The following is a 23145-nucleotide window of genomic DNA, read 5'->3' on the forward strand; positions in this document are numbered from 1 at the left end:
TTTGCAGTTTTGGTGTTTTTCTTACTAATTTGAGCTCTTGGCTAAATCTAAGATATTCCTTTAATGCTGTGGTTCTTAATTTTGGGGGGGTTATGGACCTCTTTAAACATTCGTACGGATCCATACTTTAAAAAAATAAGTTCAAAATGTTGCATATTATGTGTTTAAAATATTGCATACTATTTCAGGGAGTTCAAAGAATCCTTGAAGCCTACCCTCTAGGTTAAGAATCCTTGCCCTTATGCTGGTAGGAGACAGAATTTTAAGACTGGATAGATAATTGTCTAATCTAGGTCTAGTACTGCTTATGTTAAAATATTTGCCAAAAAAACCCCAAAAAAACAATATTGGCCTTTGTCATCATACACCCTGCTGAAGTGGAAAGATAGCATGGATTTCAGATCTTTTACAGTTCTCTTAGCATACTTACCCTTTTATCTACTTCTAAATTTAAGGAGTTTAATTGGATGGTTCACCTTTCTTTCAATTCTTAAATACTATGAATCTGACGAATAATTGTACTATATATACTGTGCTATGCCTGGCATATTATGTGAGTACTATTAAATATAACTGAGGTAAAGACTTATACAGAAGTAGCCATAGACAATAATGGCATAGTAACAAATGGGCATGGTTATAACAAATAAAACTTCGTTTTACAGTGACAAACAGCGGCCTGGATTTGGCCCAAGGCTTGTAATTTGCCAACTAACTCAGATTGTAGAAGACTAGTAATACATCTTGATCAGAGCAGTTGTTCTCCTCAAGAAGTAAATAGTCCGAAGAGCACTGGGTTAAGAGTCAAAAGATTAATTAAAATAGTAGTTCTGTTATTTATTATTAGAAAGGGCAAGTTATTCAACTACTCTGAGTTTCAGTTTCTTCATCTATAAAATTAAGTGGTTGTTTCAGAGAGTCCACTCCAAAATTACATGAAAATTTGAGGCATTGTCATTTCAGCATCCGTTTCCTCTTGTTTTTAATTTTTTCTTTCATTTTTGTATAGGTGCCTTTTACCTTGTATTTGAGTATATGGACCATGACTTAATGGGACTGCTAGAATCTGGTTTGGTGCACTTTTCTGAGGACCATATCAAGTCATTCATGAAACAGCTAATGGAAGGATTGGATTACTGTCACAAAAAGAATTTCCTGCATCGGGATATTAAGTGTTCTAACATTTTGCTGAACAACAGGTAACATAGTAACCAAATGAGGTTAAGCATTTTCTCCCTTCTGTCCCAATTAGTTTCAGCTAGTTAGTTGGGGTTATAGGTAGACCCAGTGATGCAGTTTCTTGCATTTACATACATATGATAACTGTACTGTAGGAACATCTTATGATGGGGTACTCTGATGAGCAGAGTCTTCAGACTCAGTGTTGGTAAGGAATTAACAGAGGTAGGATTGTAAAGGTTTTTTAATTGCAAACATTTAGGGAATCACATCCTGCAGGAATATTCAGAGTTTTTTTGCCATAGTTAGTAAATATTATTGTGGTCCTTGGCAAATTAAAACACACATTGAGTTCTCAGTGTAATTTCTCTCTTGTTTAAGTGGGGAGAAACATGCCTGCTCTTATAGCTGCTCTTGAGACTTTCTCTGTTACCAAATTTCAGAGTAAACACAGATGTAGGTGGTGGTTGACCTTTCTGCCAAGCACTTACTCCCCAGGTTTTAATAGTGTAAACAGACAGGAATTTGGTGATGAACAGTGCTAAATCTTCAGAAGTTTTTATCTGCTTTCTTCCTCTCTGGCTATTTGTCTAAACTACATTGGTGATATCAGGTGTATTATGCATACTAGTCTTTGGTAAATAGCCCTACCTATCGAATAAAAAGCAGGTCTGATACTATTGAAGTTATACCAGTGTTTGGTTCTTTAGGTAACTGGGCTGTTTATAGCCATCTTTTTCTGATTCACCCATTGTTTTATACATTTCTGTTCAATTTAACAAATACTATTATCTGGAGAGAGCTATAGAATGATTATGACTTATTTCTCATCTTCGTGGAGTGAGGTAACCAACTATCCTGAGTTGCCCAGGGACTGTTCTGGTTTTGTTTATTTTAAGTTTGTTTTTGTTTTTGTTTTTTTAGAGAGCAAGCAAGCAGGGAGGGGGAGGGACAGAGAGAGAATCTTAAGCAGGCTCCATGCCCAGCACTGAGCCTGATACAGGGCTCAATCTCACACACTGAAATCATGACTTGAGCTGAAATCAAGAGTCGGGCAGTTAACCGACTAAGCTACCCAGGCGCCCCTAAAGATTATTTATTTATTTATTTTTATTATTATTATTATTTATTTATTTGAGAGAGAGAATGAGATATAGAGAGCATGAGAGGGGATAGGGTCAGAGGATGAAGCAGACTCCCTGCCGAGCAGGGAGCCCGACGCGGGACTCGATCCCGGGACTCCAGGATCATGACCTGAGCCGAAGGCAGTCGCTTAACCAACTGAGCCACCCAGACACCCCAGATTTTTTATTTTTAAGTAATCTCTACACCCAGCATGAGGCTTGATTGAACCCAGGACCCCAAGATAAAGAGTTGTATGTGCCACCAACTTAGCCAGCCGGGTGCCCCTGTTCTGGTTTTAGCAGTGGAAGTCTCCCAGGAGATAGTTGGTCATTAGAAAGCTCAGAGTTTCATAGGGGAGCTAAACAAATAAATCACTCAATTCAGTAAATATTTATTAAGCACTCCTCCCCCCCGACACACACGTGCTTTTTAAGTAATCTCTACACCCATCATGGGGCCTGAACTCACAACCCCAGAATCAAGAGTTCATGCTCTACCCACTGAGCCAGCCAAGTGCCCCTAATCCTCACCCATTCCCGCCTTTTTTTTTTTTTTTTCTTGAATCTGGGAGCATCTGGGAAGATGTAATTTTGATGAATGGATAGGAATTTATCAGAAAGACTGACAACAGAGGGTTAAATTTCTAAGCAAAGAAATTACATGGGCAAAATCACATAAATATGAAAATTAACATGTAATATCTGGGAAAATGTATACAGGGGTCAGTATTACTAGGGCAAGAAGAGTGAAGCATATAATGATATGAAGCTGGATAGTTACAAGGAGCCAATTTAAGGATCTTGTATATCTTGCTAAGGAGCTTATACTGTCTATAGGTGAAAGCCATTGAGCGGTGCTGGTTTGGCTAATTTTTTGTTTTCAAATTATACAGTTAGGGGCACCTGGGTGATTCAGTCAGTTGGACATCAGACTCTTGATTTCAGCTCAGGTCATGATCTCAGGGTCGTGAGATCGAGCCCTGCATCTGGCTCTGTGCTCAGTATGGAGTTGGCTTGGGATTCTCTCCCTCTGCCCCTCTCCCTGCTTGCTTGCTCTCTCTCAAAAAAATAAATAAATTATACAGTTAATTTGGTTAATTTTTGTTTTTAAATTACAGCTAATGCATTATTTTAAATTATTTTGTATGATGTATATAATTATTATATTTCATACTTAAATACTTTTGTGAGACAAAACATGATGTTAAAAGATTATTCCTGTCACTATCTCTGTTACCCACAATTTTCTTTAAAGCTGGGCTTGGTTAATCTACATCCATAGTAGTAATGCTTCAAGAACTTAATGATGGCTGTCACCTTGCAACTTTCTGGTCTATAGCATATACTTTTTTTGGTTCCTTTTGCTTCTCCAGGAGGCATGTCTCAGGTCAGGGAATAAACTGCAGTCCTGCTTGGTGACCTTTCTAGTGGGTCAGGCCCCTCCCTGTCCCTCACTTCCCATATTCAGGAAGCTGATGAGGTTCTAGACTAAACTGAACTTCCTCTTCAGGTTGCTAAGCAGGATGCAGGAGTCTTATGATCTAACCTGATCCATCCAGCCTCTGCTTTTGCCCATTTGGCTCTGTTTACACAGAGGATTCTGGGTGAGATGGCCTGGAGAAAATGGTAAGGAGCCCTCAGCTGGACAAGGAAGTGAAAGCAGTTGATGGGAGAGGGAGGAGAGCAGAGCTGGGCTCCCCGATGTTCATTTTATCTTCATTACACAAGTATAAATGAAACTAAGTCATTTTAGATGGTGGAGAGACACAATTAGTTTTCTCTTTTAGAAAAATCAATAAATGGTCATTCTAATAGGGTATAGACTAGAGGCAGGGAGACCTATTAAGAATACCATAAGAGGGGCGCCTGGGTGGCTCAGTTGTTAAGCGTCTGCCTTCGGCTCAGGGGTCCTGGGATTGAGCCCCACGTCGGGCTCCCTGCTCCGCGGGAAGCGGCTCAGGTCATGATCCCAGGGTCCTGGGATCAAGCCCCACATCGGGCTCCCTGCTCCTCGGGAAGCCCGCTTCTCCCTCTCCCACTCCCCCTGCCTCTGTTCCCTCTCTCGCTGTGTTTCTCTCTGTCAAATAAATAAATAAATAAATAAATAAATAAATAAATAAATAAATAAAATCTTTAATTAAAAAAAAAAATACCATAAGAAATTGTCAGTGTTTAAACTAATCAAGGCATTGCTAGTAGAGATGGACAGGATCACCGCTGTGGATCAGTAGACTTTGGTGAGTAAATTAATGGTAGAGAATGAATGAAAGAACTTTTAAGATAACTCACAGATTTCTGACTTAAGAAACTAACTAGATGGGGACGCCTGGGTGGCTCAGTTGGTTAAGCGGCTGCCTTCGGCTCAGGTCATGATCCCAGGGTCCTGGGATCGAGTCCCACATCGGGCTCCTTGCTCAGCAGGGAGCCTGCTTCTCCCTCTGCCTGCCTCTCTCCCCCTGCTTGTGTTCTATCTCTCTCTCTGACAAATAAATAAATAAAATCTTTAAAAAAAAAAAAAGAAAAGAAAAGAAACTAACTAGATGGGTGGCATAATGGTCAATATAGGTAATATAGAAGGAAAAGCAGGATAGGTGAGTGGAGAGTAAATCCCTTTTGGATATGGATGTTGCATATCTAGGGTAGTGATATCTAATAGTCATATGGTCACATTGAAGTTCCAAACTAGCAGTATAGTTTAGGAGTTACCAAGCAGAGAAAAGGTGTCAGAAAATGGAACCCAAGGGAATGGTTAGAAAGATACAGAGAAAATAAGGAAATAATCATGAATGTAAAATAGACAGGTTTAGGGGCACCTGGGTGGCTGAGTTGGTTGAGCATCTGACTCTTGGTTTTGGCTCAGGTCATGATCTCAGGGTCCTGAGATTGAGCCTGGTGTCTGGCTCCACACTCAGTGCAGAGTCTGGGTGAGATTCTCTCCCTTTCCGCCCCTTCCCCTGCTCACACTCTCTCCCTCTAAAATAAATAAAGAAATCTTAAAAAAAAAAAGGCAGATTTAAGAAGGGGATGGTCCTATATGTCAGGTGATGCAGACAGATTATAAGACTTGAGAAGGAATCTGAAAATTAAAAAGTCAGCATTGACAATGTGTGGCAAGTTGGTGGGTAGCACAGTTAATGGGAAGGTGATGGTAGGTGTGTCTTTAATTTTTATTTTTAAGGTTGCAGAGGTTTGAGCATATTTAAATAGTAAGGGAAAAGAAAATAGGGAGAAGTTAAGATTCAAGAAAGAACCAAAATAATTTAAAGGAGCAGAGTTCTAGAGGAGATGGAATCAAGGCCACAGGTGGTAATGGCCACAATTATAGGTATTGATTATCCTTGAACAAGAGAGATTGACACACTTTTTCTGTAATTGAAAGAAGAAAGGAAAGCTATATATATATATATTTTTTTTTTTTTTTTAAGATTTTTATTTATTTATTTGAGAGAGAGCACAGAGGGAGAGTGAGAGGGAGAAGCTGACTCCGCGCTGAGCAGAGAGCCCGACGCAGGGCTCAATCCCAGGACCCTGAGATCACCACCTAAGCCGAAGGCATACACTTAACCAACTGAGCCACCCAGGCGCTCTGAAAGGAAGGTTATAGATGCAATTAAGATTATATAGGTAAAAGATAGGATGTTAAGTAGCTCCCACCTGATGATTTCTGTTTGTTTGGGTTTTTTTCCTTTTTTAAAAATTTTTAAAGATTTTATTTATTTATTTGAGAGCGAGACAAAGATAGCAAGAGACAGTATGAATGGGGAGGAGAGGGAGAAGCAGGCTCCCTGCTTAGCAGGGAGCCAGATGTGGAGCCGAATCCTAGGACCCTGGGATCATGATGTGAGCCAAAGGCAGATGCTTTACCGACTGAGCCATCCAGGTGCCCTATGATTTCTCTTTTCAATGAAGAAGGTCATTTACTGAGAGATGAGAGGGTAGATTAGGAAATATGCTAGGTACTTCGTGATGTTTAGGTCTAGCCTAATTTTCCATAACTCTGTATCTCTTGCCATTTTAACTTTCAGTCCTCTGTGCCTTCCAGTCTTGGATCGTCTCAGGTTCTAAGAGTGAAGATGCTGAGAAATTTGAGGAACCCTTTATGTCTCATTATAGGGTTCAAGTTCACTAGTCCTTTTCTTTTTGCTTCTCTTAGAATTTGCTTGTAAATTGAAATAAAAATGACATGATGTTGGGGCAAGTGGATAAGGTGCCCAATAATCTTTACTAGGAATGATAAGAGTTGATTTAATGTAAAACTGTATTGCCAGTAGTTACTTTGTTTTATTTATTTATTAAAGATTTTATTTATTTGAGCGAGAGAAAGAACATGAGCGGAGGGGAGGGGCAGAGGGAGAGAGGGAGAAGCAGACTCCCCGCTGAGCGGGAGCCTGATGCAGGGCTCAGTCCCAGGACCCTGGGATCATGACCTGAGCTGAAGGCAGAAGCTTAACCAACTGAGCCACCAGCTGCCCCAAGTTACTTTGTTTTAGTATTTTGTCCCATTGCTCATACTTTGAGGAGCACCTCCTAGCATAGCCTCTTTTTTTTCTACTGTCTCACTTTTCTGTCTGATCTCCACTATCAAGTACCTGAGATATCCCCAGTACCTTAAAAAAAGAGTGAGCTGGCTTTTCATTACCCAAGAAGTAACACAAGTGATAAATGTGAAGAATTTAAATAAATATGATTAATCCAAAATAGTAGTTTAAAAAGTTTTCTGACATTTTGTGTTATAGTTTATTAAAGTATTACTTGACATCACTGTCAAGGACAGAATGCTTAGCAGAGTGAAATATGGGTGTGATCCCTTTAAGGGCATGGTGCTCAAAAGTGTGGTTCTCAGGGGTGCCTGGGTGGCTCAGTCAGTTAAGTGTCTGCATTCAGCTTGGGTCATGATCCCAGAGTCCTGGGATCAGGCCCCGCATCCAGCTCCCTGCTCAGCAGGGAGTCTGCTACTCCCTGTCCCGCTGCCGGCCATTCCCCCTGCTTGTGTGCGCGTATGCGCGCTCTGTCTCTCTCTCTCTCTGTCAAATGAATAGAATCTTTTAAAAAAAAAAAAAAAGTGTGGTTTTCGGACCAACAGAATTGGCATCATCTATGGGCTTGTTAGAAATGCAAGTTCAGGGGGCGCCTGGGTGGCTCAGTCGTTAAGCGTCTGCCTTCGGTTCAGGTCATGATCCCAGGGTCCTGGGATCAAGCCCTGCATTGGGCTCCCTGCTCGGCGGGAAGCCTGCTTCTCCCTCTGCCACTCCCCCTGCTTGTGTTCCCTCTCTCGCTGTGTCTCTTTCTGTCAAATAAATAAATAAAATCTTAAAAAAAAAAAAAAAAAGAAATGCAAATTCAGGGGTGCCTGAATGGCTCTTTTTTTTAAATAGATTTCCCTTTTTTTTTAAAGATTTTTATTTATTTTTTTATTTGAGAGGGAGAGAGAGAGCACAAGTGGGGGGAGCAGCAGAGGGAAAAGGAAAAGCAGGCTTCCCGCTGAGCAGGGAGCCTGATGCGGGACTCGATCCCAGGACCCTGAGATCATGACTGAGCCAAAGGTAGATGTTTAACCCACTGAACAACTCAGGCACCCCAAGGGTCTGACTCTTGATATTAGCTCAGATCTTGATTTCACAGTCATGAGTTCAAGCCCCATTGGGCTCCGTGCCAGGCATGGAGCCTACTTTAAAAAAAAGAAAAATGCAAGTTCATGAGCCATGACCACCTGACTTGCATCTCTGGGAATGAGGCCCAGGAAACCTTTAATAAGCTTTCCAAGTGATTCTTATTTCGTATTAAAGTTTGAGAACCCATCTAAGTTCATAGTTGTATATCTTTATGGTATAGGAAGTGATGGCAATATGTTGATAAAAGGGGCCTCATACATCATAAAAATCATGTGCTCAGGTCAAAGCCATGTTCCCTGTTTGAAAAAATCTCCTATAGCCATGGTATTATTGTGGTTTACTTTTCATTATGAAAAAATAAATTATAAGAAAAAATTGAGACACGAATATATAATACATATACAGGTAACATTTTATTATATTTGCTTCCTTTTAATTTCTCTGCTTGAGTTACTTTAAAGTAAATTACAGACACCATTATGTTTGACCCTAAATGCTCCAGAAGATTATTACCTATTATCTTCTAATACTCAGTTCATATTTTACATTTTTTCACTTATGTTAAAATGTCTTTTGTATAGCTAGTCTGTTCAAACCAGAATCAAAGTTTATAAACTGGATTTGGTTGTTAGGCCTCTTAAATCTCTCATAATCTAGAACAGTTCATTACTTTTTTCCCCCAATAATAAGCATTTAATCTAGCAGTTTTTAGTGACTGTTGTTTGCCAAGAAATAAAATAAATATTTATTTAAGGAGTCAAATCCAAAAACACAGTAGTAGTCAAAAAAGAAAACTGTAAGATTTTGTAAACCAAAGTAGTCAAAAGAGGCTTAATCTGGGAGAGTGACCATTAAGAACAGAACTAAGAGAGCATAGGTTAAAATTCATTTTTGTAATTCCTTTAACTCCTAAATTCATGCATTACTGTTTAGGTATAATTAAGAGGCAGCTACTGTTAACTTTTATAAAAATAATTTTTTTTTTGTTTTACAGTGGGCAAATCAAACTAGCAGATTTTGGACTTGCACGGCTCTATAACTCTGAAGAGAGGTGAGGCATTCATCAAAATTACATGTGTGAAAAAAGGAAAAAATCCTTTTTATTCTTGGATATTCTAGTATTCTGCAAGTTGCAATAATTTCAGTTTCTTAATTTTCTAAATGTGTTAATTTTGTCTAAATTATTGAATCAGCCTTAGACTGAAATAAATCAACCCAAATTGGAATGCAAATTATTTTTTCATCTCCTACTTCTGTCCAGTTTACTTTTGAACTATTAGATTGCTATGGAGCTGTTTTGACAATCCCATTTTCAGTTGGCAGCTATTTCTATTTGCATTTACTTGTACAAGTGTTTTTTCATCAGAAGCTATTGTAAATTTACGTCATGTTGTTTTTTACATTTCAGTCGCCCTTATACAAACAAAGTCATCACTCTGTGGTACCGACCTCCAGAACTTCTGCTAGGAGAGGAGCGTTACACACCAGCCATTGATGTTTGGAGCTGTGGGTAAGTCTCCCTGTGCTTTCTCTTTTTGTAATTTACATGTTGTTGAACTTGTATCTGTTTTCTCTCTATATTGGTTTTTGTAGCTTTTCTTTAAGTTCGAAGGGATAAGGATAAACTTTTAGCCAGAATTCAGAGAAATCTGTTGAATATTTCCTAATATCAGAGACATACTTTTTTTTAAAAAAACATTTCCCCAAATGGCTTTTTTTTTTTAACTTAGTTTGAATTGAGATCCAAATACATTCAAATAAGGTCCACAGATTACAATTGATTATCTCAAGTCTTTTAATTATAGCTTCTCCCTCCCATCTCTTGGAGGAGCCTCCCCATCTTATAATTTCCTTAGAAGAAACTGGATTTTGCTGATTGCATCTTCACTGTGTTTTTGTTATTTTACCATGGTTCTCTATCCCTTTTATTTCCTGTAAATTGTAGGTGAATTCAAGTTTGATTTCTAATCACCCACTGATCCTGAAACTATTTTACAGGTGGTTTTGAGTACTTCTGATAGATTATGGTCAATGATACATCAAAGTTGGGGGTAGGAGGCATTGGGAGCCTCTGCCCAGAGTACAGACAATAACTGGATACATTACCTCTAGGGAATTTAAAAGCAGTAAAACAATCCAGTACAAATTAGTGTGCTCTTTATTATCACATTATACAGGCAGTTCTAAACAATGTTTGTTAAAATATTCCTCCCTAACAGGGCAGATTTACACACATACATACATACCCCACTTTACGTAATATACAATTATCTCTTTTTGAAATGTTACCAGCTATTAATGATCCATCTTCATTAATTCATTTGTGGTTGTTTTGTGATGGTGATATTCTAATTAGATTATTCCTTCCTGGGATAAAGAAAACATCTATTTTACTAACCCTAGATACGAGTCATATAGAAAAAAGTAGAGATAAATATTTAATTCTTTCATTTTATTCACCGTTTTTTTTTTTTTTTTAAGATTTTATTTATTAGAGAGAGAGAGCATGAGAGAGGGGGGAGGGTCAGAGGGAGAAGCAGACTCCCCGCCAAGCAGGGAGCCCAATGTGGGACTTGATCCCAGGACTCCAGGATCATGACCTGAGCCAGAGGCAGTCACTTAACCAACTGAGCCACCCAGGCGCCCCTTTATTCACCAGTTTTAAAGATAATGAAGTGGCTGGGGCGCCTGGGTGGCTCAGTCGTTAAGCGTCTGCCTTCGGCTCAGGTCATGATCCCAGGATCCTGGGATCGAGCCCTGCATTGAGCTCCCTGCTCCATGGGAAGCCTGCTTCTCCCTCTCCCACTCACTTTGCTTATGTTCCCTCTCTTGCTGTCTCTCTCTCTGTCAAATAAATAAAATCTTTAAAAAAAAAATAAAGATAATGAGGTGGTTTCCTAGTATCCTTCAAAGATGACCAAAGAGAGGGTTTAGGACTTTTTTTTTTTTTTTTTTAAGATTTTATTTGACAGAAACACAGCGAGAGAGGGAATACAAGCAGGGGGAATGGGAGAGGGAGAAGCAGGCTTCCCGTGGAGCAGGGAGCTTGATGCAGGGCTTGATCCCAGGACCCCAAGATCATGACCCGAGCCAAAGGCAGACACCTAATGACTGAGCCACCCAGGCACCCCAGGCTTTTTTTTTTTTTTTTTTTAACTTTGTTTTGTGTTTTAGTTTCATTATGAACTCTTGGATTTAAACTTTTTTTTTTTTTGTAAGATCCCTCTGTTAAGACAGAGTGCAGGGGAGGGGGGCAGAGGGAGAGGTAGAGAGAATCCCAAGCAGACTCTCCACTGAGTACAGAGCCTTATGTAGGGCTCAATCCCATGACCCCCAAGACCATGACCTGAGCCAAAATCAAGAGTCAGATGCTCAACTGACTGAGCCACTCAGGTGCCCCAACGTTTTTAATGTGTTTTAATCTTACGTTTATCATCTTATTCCTATTCACATTTTCCAGTGTTTGGTCCGTGGAAGTTTAGTGGGTCCTTCCGACACCCATAGTGTTTGATAAATAGACTTCCTTGTTTTCTGGTTCCAAGCTTATCCTGTTCATTTTGTGCCCCATGCCTGGAATCAGCCATTCTCTAAAGAGTCTTAGTTGCTTTTAGGAAAATGATATTTAGAGACAATCTGTGTTAGGAACATAGACATTTTTGGGGTGCCTGGATGGCTCAGTGAGTTAAGCATCAGACTTTTTTTTTTTTTTTAAGATTATTTATTTATTTATTTATTTATTAGAGAGTGAATAGGAGAGAAGCAGCATGAGAGGGGAGAGGGTCAGAGGGAGAAGCAGGCTCCCCACTGAGCCGGGAGCCCGATGTGGGACTCGATTCCAGGACCCTGGGATCATGACCTGAGCTGAAGGCAGTTGCTTAACCAACTGAGCCACCCAGGTGCCTGAGACTTTTTTTTTTTTTTTTTAAGATTTTATTTATTCCTCTGAGAGAGAGAGCACACACAAGCAGGGGGAGTGGCAGAGGGAGAGGGAGAAGCAGGTTCCCTGCCGAGCAGGGAGCTCGACACAGGGCTCAATCCCAGGAACCTGGGATCATGACCTGAGCCGAAGGCAGATGCTTAACTGACTAGGCCACCCAGGTGCCCAGACTTGGCCTGTTCTATACACAGAGAGGGAACCTGGACTTTAGGCTTAGGAGAGCTTGCCCTGGGTCACCTGGTGGTGGAATTGTAGAGCTCACATTTGAACCCAGGCCTTTTGGGTGATTTCATTATATGTCCTGTAGTGTACAAGCACCCCCAACACACACACACACACATTTCCCCCTTACCTGAATGGCCTCACCAGCTGTTCCATCTCAGCCACCACTGACCAAGGATCTACCATGCTTCTTCCTGACACTTACATAAATGCCATCCCTAGGAGGTAGCAATTATTGTTGCTTTTTTTACTGTGGGAAAATATACAGATGCCTAACTGACTGAGCCACCCAGACACCCCAGCAGCTGACTCTTGATTTCTACTCAGGTCGTGATCTCAGGGTTGTGAGATCATTTTATTTTATTAAAATTTTGTTTATTTATTTGAGAGAGAGAGTGAGCAAGGGGAGAGGGAGAAGCAGAGTCCCCCGCTGAGCAGGGAGCCTGACACGGGAGGCTCGTTCCCAGGAACCTGAGATCATGACCTGAGCCAAAGGCAGACACTTAACCAACTGAGCCACTTGGGCGCCCCAGAAGTTAGTTAATTGTTTTAGTACAGCATATACACTCTGTCCTTGACCTCCATACCTTAGGATTCTGACATAGATACTTGCAAGTGGAGCATATCCTTTTTTTCCCATTAATTACCTCCTGTATTAATGTCAGTCTTTAAAAGGAGCACTGCAGGGGTTTTATTTCAAAATTCAAAAGGGTGATAGATAAGGAGAGCATAATTTCTGTGGTAGCCTACCCAACTCAAATGAAGCTTTAGTTAAATTTTACTGACTCAAGCTGGGTGTGTTTGTATTCTGGACTATTTGCTTTATCAGTGTTAGCATTTAAATTGTTACAACTGGGCTCTAAAGTTAACGCCCCATTAAGATACACAGGGAAAATTCATAGCTCTGTTGGTACTATTATTTCAGTGTGTGCAGCCTGCCACCTCAGTGTAATAGCAAAGTGTTGATTACATAATAATGTCTTCCCCACCAAAGAACTGGAAACTGAAATAAAACACCGAAACACGACTTGGAAATTAAAATTATAGATTAGACTTTAATTAAAGCCCAGTAACTTCATTGAATTAAGATTTTGCTAGACATTTGATGTGAGCTTACTACTTTGGTGATCCATGGAAGTCTTGTGAAGGAGAAACTAGAAAGACTAGTACAGCAAATTATGCCTACATTCTGAAAACCCACCTAGGTTTGTTTTTCTTCTTCCTTATGTTACCAGTTGTGACAACACTGTTTGGAATTTGATTTAGTGGTTAATGTCGGAAATAGAGTTAAATTATACATTTACTTTTTTTAATTTTTAAAGCTTTATTTATTTTAGAGAGAGAGGGGAGGGGCATAAGGAGAGAAACTCAAGCAGACTCTCTGCTGAGTGCGGAGCCTGACATGGGGCTCAGTCCCACAACCCTGACATCATGACCCAAGCCGAAATCCAGAGTTGGATGCTTAACTGACTGAGCAACCCAGGTGTCCCTACTTTTACTTTTCTAATTTCTGGATAAGGTTTGAGTGAATATGAAGTAAGAATTTGTCATTTGAGGTTAACAAATGCTAATAGGTGCTAATAACTTTGAAAACTAGATTTGTTTTGCTTCTCAAATTTAGTCATGCTAAAGAATTCAGGGTAAAATTATAAATACTGCTTTTGTATTTGTAAATCTGATTTCAAAGCACAGGCCAGAGAAGAGATTTTTTTGTCCATTTTCTTTCTTTTCCCACTTTTCAAAAAATGAAGTATTGTAGGAATACAAAAAAGTACAGAGTATTCATGGAGTTTGTTTTCATTTGTTTTGAATTTATGTTGATATGGGGGGATAGGTTAAATAGGTGATGGAAATTAAGGAGTACACTTGTTGTGATGAGCACTGGGTGATGTATGGAACTGTTAAATTACTATATTATACACCTGAAACTAATATAACACTATATGAAAACTTAACTATGTAGGTTAATTTTCATATAATTTCAAATGTACAGAAAAGTTCCTAGAAGAGTACAAAGAACTTTAGTATAGCCTTCATCCATATTTACTAAAATTTTTTAACCTTTTGAGGTATATAATAAACTGCATATGTTTAAAATGTACAATTTAAGTTTTGACATATTGTATACACCAGTGAAACCATCACCACAACCAAGATAATGATGACTTCTGAAAGTTTCCATACGTTCCTTTGTAATCTCTCTCCTGTCCACACTGTACCATTCCTAGGCAACCACTATTCTGCTTTCTGTCACTGTAGATTGATTTCCATTTCTAGATTTTCATGTAAATGGAATCATGCAGTATATATTCTTTCCCTCTTGCATCTTTTACTCCACATAATTATTTTGAGATTTATTCATGTTAGATTCACTAAATTGTTAACGTCTTGCCACATTTGCTTTTATATTCATGTAGGTGTGTATGCACACCACATTTTTTTTCCAGAACTATTTGAAAGTAGTTGTATATATTGTGCTCTGTCCCTTCTTAATATTTAATGTACATTTTAAAAAAGATTTTATTTATTTATTAGAGAACACAAGCAGGCGGAGCAGCAGGCAGAGGGAGAGGGAGAATCAGACTCCCCGCTGAGCAGGGAGCTTGATGTGGGGCTCGATCTGGGGTTCAATCCCAAGACCCTGGGATCATGACCTGAGCTGAGGGCAGATGCTCAACCGACTGATCCACCTAGTTGCCCTTAATACACATTTCTTAAGAACAAAGATATATCTCATATATAATCACAGTACCATTATCAAATTCAGGAAATTTAACATTGATACACTATCTTTTCTTTTAAGTTGTTTAGCTTACATTCCATGTTCTTATTTTTTCAATACCCTAATAATATCCTAGAAACAATACCTCACCTGATAGAGGATTTAATCCAGTATCATGTATTACATTTAGTTCTCATTCTTTTTTTTTTTTTAACTTTTTTAAGATTTATTTATCTTAGAGAGAGAGTGCATGAGTGGGAGAGGGAGTGCGAATCTCAAGCAGACCCCATGCTAAGCTCACAGAACCCGATGCGGGGCTCTATCCTAGGACCCCGAGATCATGACCTGAGCTGAAACCAAGAGTTGGTTTAACTGACTGCACCACCAAGGTGCCCCTAGTTCTCATCCTTTACTCTGAAACAGTCCTCAGCCTTTGTCTTTCATGACATTTACATTTTTTTGTTGTTTTTTGTTTGTTTTTAAGATTTTAATTATTTATTTGACACAGAGAAAGAGATCACAAGTAGGCAGAGCAGCAGGCAGAGGGAGAGGGAGAAGCAGGTTCCCTGCTGAGCAGAGAGCCCGATGCGGGGCTCGGCTCAATCCCAGGGCCCTGGGATCATGACCTGAGCCGAAGGCAGATGCCCAACTGGCTGAGCCACCTAGGCACCCCTAGTTCTCATTCTTTACTCTGAAACAGTCCTTAGCCTTTGTCTTTCATGACATTTACATTTTCATGACATTTACATTTTTTGAAGGACAGACCGGCTACTATATAGATTCAGGTTATAAAGTTTTGGCTGGAATAGTCCATAAGTGTTCCTTTCAGGTTATCACATTTGTGTTTACGTGAACCGTTTCCCTCTTATTGGTGATATTAATTTTGGACACTTAATTAAGGTGTTGTCTTTTTCCCCACTAAATAGTTACTAGTTTTCCTTTTGTAATTAAGTAATTTGTGGAGACATATTTGGGGACTTCGTAAATATTTCAGTGTAATTTGGAAGACATTTTCAAAATGGAAAAGGCATTTAAGCATAATGTGTTTGAAAGTCCTGTTGAGGGCGCCTGGGTGGCTCAGTTGGTTAGGCGACTGCCTTCGGCTCAGGTCATGATCCTGGAGTCCCGGGATCGAGTCCCGCATCGGGCTCCCTGCTCGGCGGGGAGTCTGCTTCTCCCTCTGACCCTCCTCCCTCTCATGTTCTCTGTCTCTCATTCTCTCTCTCTCAAAAAAAAAAAAAAAAAAAAAAAGTCCTGTTGAAACTGGTATCTGATGACAGTAAATGTTTCTTTATAAATACAGTGCTAAGAGGGCTGTAGTATATTGCACATTTTACAGAGCAAATGAGTGGAAAAGCTAATTTCTTTATAGGAACTGCTGAGCATCCTTGTAAAATTGAAGTATGGGTTTTTTAGTCTTTACTTCTTAATTTATAATGGAATTGATAGAAAAGGATTCTGATTCATTTTCTCTACTTATAGACTTAATAGGTGGCAAAAGTTTGATCTCCTGGTAAATATAAATTCTTTATATTATCTATTCTCACTTCAAGAAATATTTTCTTTTACAAAACTCAGACACTGCAGTTTGGGGCTTATTTACAACATGGTATATCAGATGCAGCCAGATAGACTATAAAAGTTTATTGAGACAGGTTAGGTTCTAGGGATATCTCTCTTGACCTCTCAATTTTACTCCTTCTAGATGCATCCTTGGGGAACTGTTCACAAAGAAGCCTATTTTTCAAGCCAATCTGGAACTGGCTCAGCTAGAACTGATCAGGTACAGCTGTGCATGTGCTCTAGGTCCCCAGGTGTGATAGGTGGTCGCATCTTCTAATTTCTAATACTTTTTGTCCATTCTACTAAATGAGTTTATGCTTCTTATGTCCAAGTAAGTTTCTCAGATTATTTTGTCACAGGCTGTAGGTGTAAAGAAGTTGTATTCCCCTTTTTTAGGTCTTACTAAAGGTCTTACCTTTTAGGTTCCCCCTTTTTAGACTTTTTAGGTCTTTGCAATTTTTTTTTATTCTTCATATAAAAGCATGCCATTTTCAGTGTGACTATTTCATTCCTAGATTAGATTAAGATCAGATTTATTCAGCAAACAGGCCTTAGTCCTGTTTATAACAAATTCCTTTCTCTGTTAAACTTTAGGATTTAGAAATACGTAAGATAGGTCCTTGCCTTCAAAGAGCTCAGAATTTAGTAAGTGGTACAGCATGTAAACAGATAATTAAAGGTGGTGTATAACTCATTATTTGTTACGCATTAAATTCAGTTTTCTATCAAAATTTCTTAGGCTCTCTTCTGCCAGTTTTCCTTATAGGGACATTATAGGACCAGCTCATCACTTTAATACTACTGAACAGAACAAAATTGATAATGAAAACTTTTATGGAGATTTTAAAAACACGTTTTACAGAACCAAGTATATGGATCATTTTGGACTCTTTTGCCAGGATTTTCTCTTCACTGCCTTGTAACCAGTTGTTTCTGTCCTATTCCTTCTGTCCTTAAAGCAGTGAGGTCAGGTTTTACCTTTCTGCATGCCCTCTAATTTAATAAGCCAAGATTCCCCATACCTTAGGAGGTAATAATTTCTGCTTCTGTAATCTCCAGAATTCACAATGGTGACTCACTTACTTCTTGTTCTGGCTTTTTTGCTTTGTTTTCAGTCGACTCTGTGGTAGCCCTTGTCCAGCTGTGTGGCCTGATGTTATCAAGCTGCCCTACTTCAATACCATGAAACCGAAGAAGCAATATAGAAGGCGTCTGCGAGAAGAATTCTCTTTGTGAGTTTGGCAAAAATGTACATCTTGTTTCTGTGTTTAACTGGTATTTAGACTTGACTTTTTTCTGGCCTGGGGAGTTAGTGTTGTCCCAACTTACTATGGCAGCACACCACAGGAAAACATTTTATCTTTGTACAGTATATGAATTTTATCATAGTGCTGTTGTAATTTTCTCTTATGAAGGCTATATTTTTTTTATTTTTTTATTGTTTTATTTATTCATTTGAGAGAGAGAGCACAGCAGGGGGAGAGGCAGAGGGAGAAGCAAACTCCCCGCTGAGCTGGGAGCCCAAGATGGGGCTCGATCCCAGGACCCACGCCAAAGGCAGACACTTAACCATCTGAGCCACCGTTTGTTTTTATTTAAGTAATCTCTACACCCATTGTGGGGCTGGTACTCACAACCCCGAGATCAAGAGTTGATGGTCTTCCGACTAAGCCAGCCAGGCACCCCTAAAGGCTTTAGATGATAGGAAATCATTTTGTTGTGAACAATATATAAATTTTCTCATAGTCCTTTTGGTCTTCCCACGATAAAAAAGGGAATGGAATTGCTGGCTTCATGTTTTATACCTGTATTATAGCACTGCATAAATCCAGTGTGGGAGCAAGTCTGCTTGCTTGTTTAGCCAGCTTCTAGCTCCCTTTCCACAGTTTTAGATGGAGCTGGAAATTCAGAGACCTTTGACACAAGGTTACAGGTTTAAGAATTCTGGGGTCATTGTGAACTTGTTCTTTCCACAGCATTCCTTCAGCAGCACTTGATTTACTGGACCACATGCTGACACTAGATCCTAGCAAACGTTGCACAGCTGAACAGACTTTACAGAGTGACTTCCTTAAAGATGTTGAGCTCAGCAAAATGGATCCTCCAGAGTAAGTGCTGCTGGCCAAATAGTGACCTTAAACCTCTCACTAAGCCTGAAGAGATGAGAAACTCAAAATAATAGGTTTTTAGAAGGAATTGCAAATGGCTAAGTCCAGAATGGAGAGGTGCCCTTGAGTATTATGGTTGATAAGAGGTTTGTTTTACTGCTTTATGTTTTCTTTTTATTTTATTTATTTATTTATTTATTTTATTTTTTTAAGATTTTATTTGTTTATTTGACAGAGAGAGAGACAGCGAGATCAGGAACACAAGCAGTGGGAGTGGGAGAGGGAGAAGCAGGCTTCCTGCCAAGCAGGGAGCTGGATGTGGGACTCGATCCCAGGACCCTGGGATCATGACCTGAGCCGAAGGCAGACGCTTAACGACTGAGCCACCCAGGCGCCCTATGTTTTCTTTTTAAATAAGGAATAGATTTAGATAGGATATTTGTTCTAATTTGACTCAAGCTGTCTTTTTGTCCCTGAATCCCCAGCATATATTGCCCTGTACTACAACTGCTTTGAAAGTATTCCTTCTAGATTTTGCTCTTACCCATTTCATTTGCTTGAATCTCCTATGTCTGTGGTGACCATGTATAGCTCACATTTGGAAGGACAGTCCTAATTTTAAATAGTTTGCATCACTGTCAGGTCATATATCCCGAATTTTGATGTTGAAAATAGGGTCTTTGTCTCTCTCTCATCAGAATCTTCTGTATTTTCTGTATTCTGTAGGATCGTCTGAGATTCTACACTCATGTTTCACATTTGGCAGATAAAAAGTCTTGTATCTTTGAATTTATCATTGACAGTGTTATAGCTTCCATGTCAGAGTCTTTGCGTATTTTTTTTTTTACATAAAGAAACTATCTTATCTTAAATACGCAGTATTTAAAGACTGAGTCGATAGTAACCATAAATCTAATTGTTCCAAAGAAATGTCCAGATTCATTTATTGCAGTAGAATTTTGATACATTGAATGTGGCTTGAAATACATAAGCTTTTTACTGAAATTTGGAAGCTCTTACTATAGAGAGATTTTGGCTCTGGTAATCTTTATTGTAATAAGATTTGACTTGCCAGGACTGTTTGTATTATCGAATATGAAGAAATCTGGAAATATATTAAATATATTAAAAAATACTAATAAACCCCACAAAATATCGAGTCAGGGAAATTCAGTGGGTAGAAAGAAGAAAAGAACCCGTTTTTTGGTCCTCACAGAACAGATAACACATAAATTGTTTTTACACAAAGGTGATTTAATAATACTATACTCAGTGGTTCACCACCTTGCCTGGGCTTTTTGTAGATACTAACAAGCCAGTCATCTCTGTCCTATTTATTCCCAGTTGAAACTTGACCACTCAAGTTCTCCTATATTCTTGTTATACAAAGCAAGAACAGTTGTGAGACTTAATTAACTATTTGACTGGAATGTGGGCATTTATATAGTAGGCGTGTCTGATAGTAGCAAGATCCTTATTTCTCACTGTAGAAATCTCTTGGACTTTTGGGCTTTGATTTCCTCAGACTACCATATGCCGTGATCCCTTTTACACTGCTACTATCTATTAACTAATATTTCTAGTAATTTTTATGTTATTCTTTCCATTTCCCTCTGCTCTTTGCCTTCACATATTAATCTCTTGTTCATCCATTCACTCACTGATGCAGTCCCCCACACATTTCCCCTTTGCTTTGTTTTTTTTGCAGCCTCCCCCACTGGCAGGATTGCCATGAATTATGGAGTAAGAAACGGCGACGACAGCGACAGAGTGGTGTTGTGATAGAAGAGCCACCTCCGTCCAAAGCCTCTCGGAAAGAAACTACCTCAGGGACAAGTGCTGAACCTGTGAAGAACAGCCCCCCAGCACCACCTCAGCCTGCTCCTGGCAAGGTGGAGCCTGGAACTGGGGATGCAATAGGTCAGTTCTGGGATGGAGTTTTTGTGCTTTAAGGACATTAGGGCAGGTTTTGATGGTCAAGGGCAAAGGTGTGTGTGTTTTAGTTTTTAGCCACTAAAGCATTAATAAAGAAGTGACCTCATTATGAGGAGAAGGAGCTAAACCAAGTTTTGTACGTGTGGTCTAGAAAGTCTACAGTAGATTATTTTCCTTTCAAGAAAGTGGGAATACTATATCTCAACTAGATGTATAGCATAAATCAGTAAATTGGGCCATATTTAAGGTTCATTTACCCATGGTTCTCTAACATGTAATTTGGAGCTCTGTTTATGTTAGATTTGTTAAGACCTTCTTAGAATCTAATCATTTAAATTACAATTGCTATTAAATGTAGTTAGTTCTGTAGAAGGTTATTGGATCTAAATATATCCAAAACTGTGTAATAGGGAACTATTATAGTAAAGTAGTTCTCCTCTGGTACCATCAGTTTTTCTGAACTATAGGTATTCTTTCCATGGCTCACTTTCCCTTCCCTATCCACCTACTAGAGTGGTTTTTAACACTGGCTGCACATTCAAATCATCTGGGAAGCTTGAAAAGTAAACACTCCTGAACAATTGCCAGATCTCTGGGGATGGAAACTGAGGCATCTGAATTTTACAATCTCTCCTAGTAATTCTGATGTACAATAAGGGTTATAAGTCACTGACCTTGAAGAATATAGGTAAAATGAAATCACTTTTACTCACAGTACAGAGATGTTTAAGCTTGTTCCTATATTTTTAAGTGAAAATATAAAGAATAACAAATTATTTTGATAATTTGAGGCATGAAAAATGAGATATTCAAAATGAAACTTCATACATTGAATATTGTAAGTAGTTATTGCCAGTTGAAGAAGGCAAAGGTCTTTAACCTGCCTCATCCTCTTATATTGGCTCCACTGTCTGTCCACAGGCCTCGGTGACATCACACAGCAGTTGAATCAAAGTGAATTGGCAGTGTTACTGAATCTGCTGCAGAGCCAAACCGACCTGAGCATCCCTCAAATGGCTCAGCTGCTTAACATCCACTCCAACCCAGAGATGCAGCAGCAGCTGGAGGCCCTGAATCAATCCATCAATGCCCTAACTGAAGCCACTTCCCAGCAGCAGGACTCAGAGCCCATGGCCCCAGAGGAGTCTTTGAAGGAGGCACCTCCTGCCCTAGTGGTCCAGCCTTCAGCAGAACAGACAACCTCTGAAGCTTCAAGCACACCAGCTGACATGCAGAATATGTTGGCAGTTCTTTTGAGTCAGCTGATGAAAACCCAGGAGCCCACAGGCAGCCTGGAGGAAAACAACAGTGACAAGAACAGTGGGCCACAGGTGCCCCGAAGAACTCCCACAATGCCACAGGAGGAGGCAGCAGGTAAACAGACCGGTCATGAATCTCATTGAGCTCAGGTGCTGTTGATCCTCTTAAAAAATCTCTTTAACATTTTCTTTTTCACATCAGTGGCCTCAGTTTCAGTTTTCTGTAACCTAGTCTACAGGAGAACATAGCACCCAATGATGTATTTCTTTCCCGGCTTCTATTTAAGTCTCAGAGCTTCTCAAAGCACCTTTAATATACTGATTGTTTTTCCATTTCCTAGGAGGTAGGTAAGTAAAGCCTCTGTATTCCAACCCAAGGAAACCACAACCGTAGCTAGTGATACATCTTGAACCACTGTGTGATTGGTGGCCAACTAGTACTAGCACTTGAAAATCTGCCTTCCAAATATAAACCATCATCAGATTGTACTAGTAGTCAATTTTACTCTAATGTAGTGAATACTGGATACGAGTCTTACCTGAAAGATACAGTCAAGAAAACTCTAATAAAATGCCATTGTTAATCTCCTGAGGAGTAATTTGGAAATATTTCTAAGTAGATAACTGACACCATACATTTCCTTTCCCCCAAAATTAGAGTGTATAAAAATGCTTTTTAAGAATCTGTTTTTCTAAAAGAGACAATTGAATGGACCCCGAATTAGGAAGTGAGCATTACATAAAGAAAAATCTGAAAAAGGAAATACGTTATACCTTGATCTGGCATGACCACAGCACACAATTTTATTAGAGGAAAGAAAAGTTTAAATTTTCTAATTCTGATTTACAGTCTATTTGCAAAATGCTTACTTGTCTGAAAGTGTTTTCATCTCGTTGGAAATTTTCGCTGTCCATGAAGACCCCATGAATTGGGGAATGAGAAGAGGCACAAGGGCTGAGGAAGTACACTAACCTTCAACTTTAGGTTGTCCTACATTCACATTTCATATTGGATGGTGCGGAAAGTATATGCCTTTTTTCTACTGGTATACAAATAAGCTATTTTTCACATGTAAAGCTTTTTAAAACTGGAAGATAACATAAATAAAATTAACCCCTTTACTTTACAGATAGGGAAACTGAAATCCAGGGAGTTTAAATAAGCCTGCCTATGGTCCCACTGCTGGAAGCGTATTATTGGCAGAGGCAGAATTAGGACTGGTGTACTTTTCTTAATATGTTTCTTTTTAATGTGTTTTTTGATTCACCTTGTTATCCTGTCATACTGATTCCAGTTGCTTTTAAGAGACTTTAGAACAAGAACTAACAGAGAAAGCTAATCTAGAATTAAAGCAGGGCTTTTTGCCTCCTCTCCCATACCTTCCTTCTCCTCCCCACCCCAGCAGAAAAATTCAGCTATAATCAAAATACCTGGAAGAAGTCATTCAAATTAAATAATACAGTGATTGAAAGAAATTCACCCA

At 39.2% G+C, this 23145-nt stretch overlaps 1 protein-coding gene across 9 annotated transcripts in view; it reads left to right on the forward strand.

Annotated features, from left to right (window-relative positions):
* CDK12 (cyclin dependent kinase 12) overlaps positions 1-23145 on the forward strand; it is a 75615-nt gene that overhangs the window by 21263 nt on the left and 31207 nt on the right. For all 9 annotated transcript variants that reach the window (XR_004683211.1, XR_004683212.1, XR_004683213.1 and 6 more), the window contains exons 6-13: positions 1010-1199; positions 8910-8966; positions 9324-9425; positions 16502-16579; positions 17475-17591; positions 18336-18467; positions 20176-20387; positions 21324-21776. Coding sequence is in view for 3 of the 9 variants with exons in the window: in XM_035027017.1 (XP_034882908.1) it covers positions 1010-1199; positions 8910-8966; positions 9324-9425; positions 16502-16579; positions 17475-17591; positions 18336-18467; positions 20176-20387; positions 21324-21776 (1341 nt within the window). In the remaining 6 variants the exon portion in view is untranslated. The remainder of the gene's footprint in view (positions 1-1009; positions 1200-8909; positions 8967-9323; positions 9426-16501; positions 16580-17474; positions 17592-18335; positions 18468-20175; positions 20388-21323; positions 21777-23145) is intronic.

The sequence above is a fragment of the Mirounga leonina genome, unplaced genomic scaffold (genome assembly GCF_011800145.1).
Source record: "Mirounga leonina isolate KUSES-001 unplaced genomic scaffold, KU_Mleo_1.0 Mir_200, whole genome shotgun sequence".
Lineage (NCBI taxonomy): Eukaryota > Metazoa > Chordata > Mammalia > Carnivora > Phocidae > Mirounga > Mirounga leonina.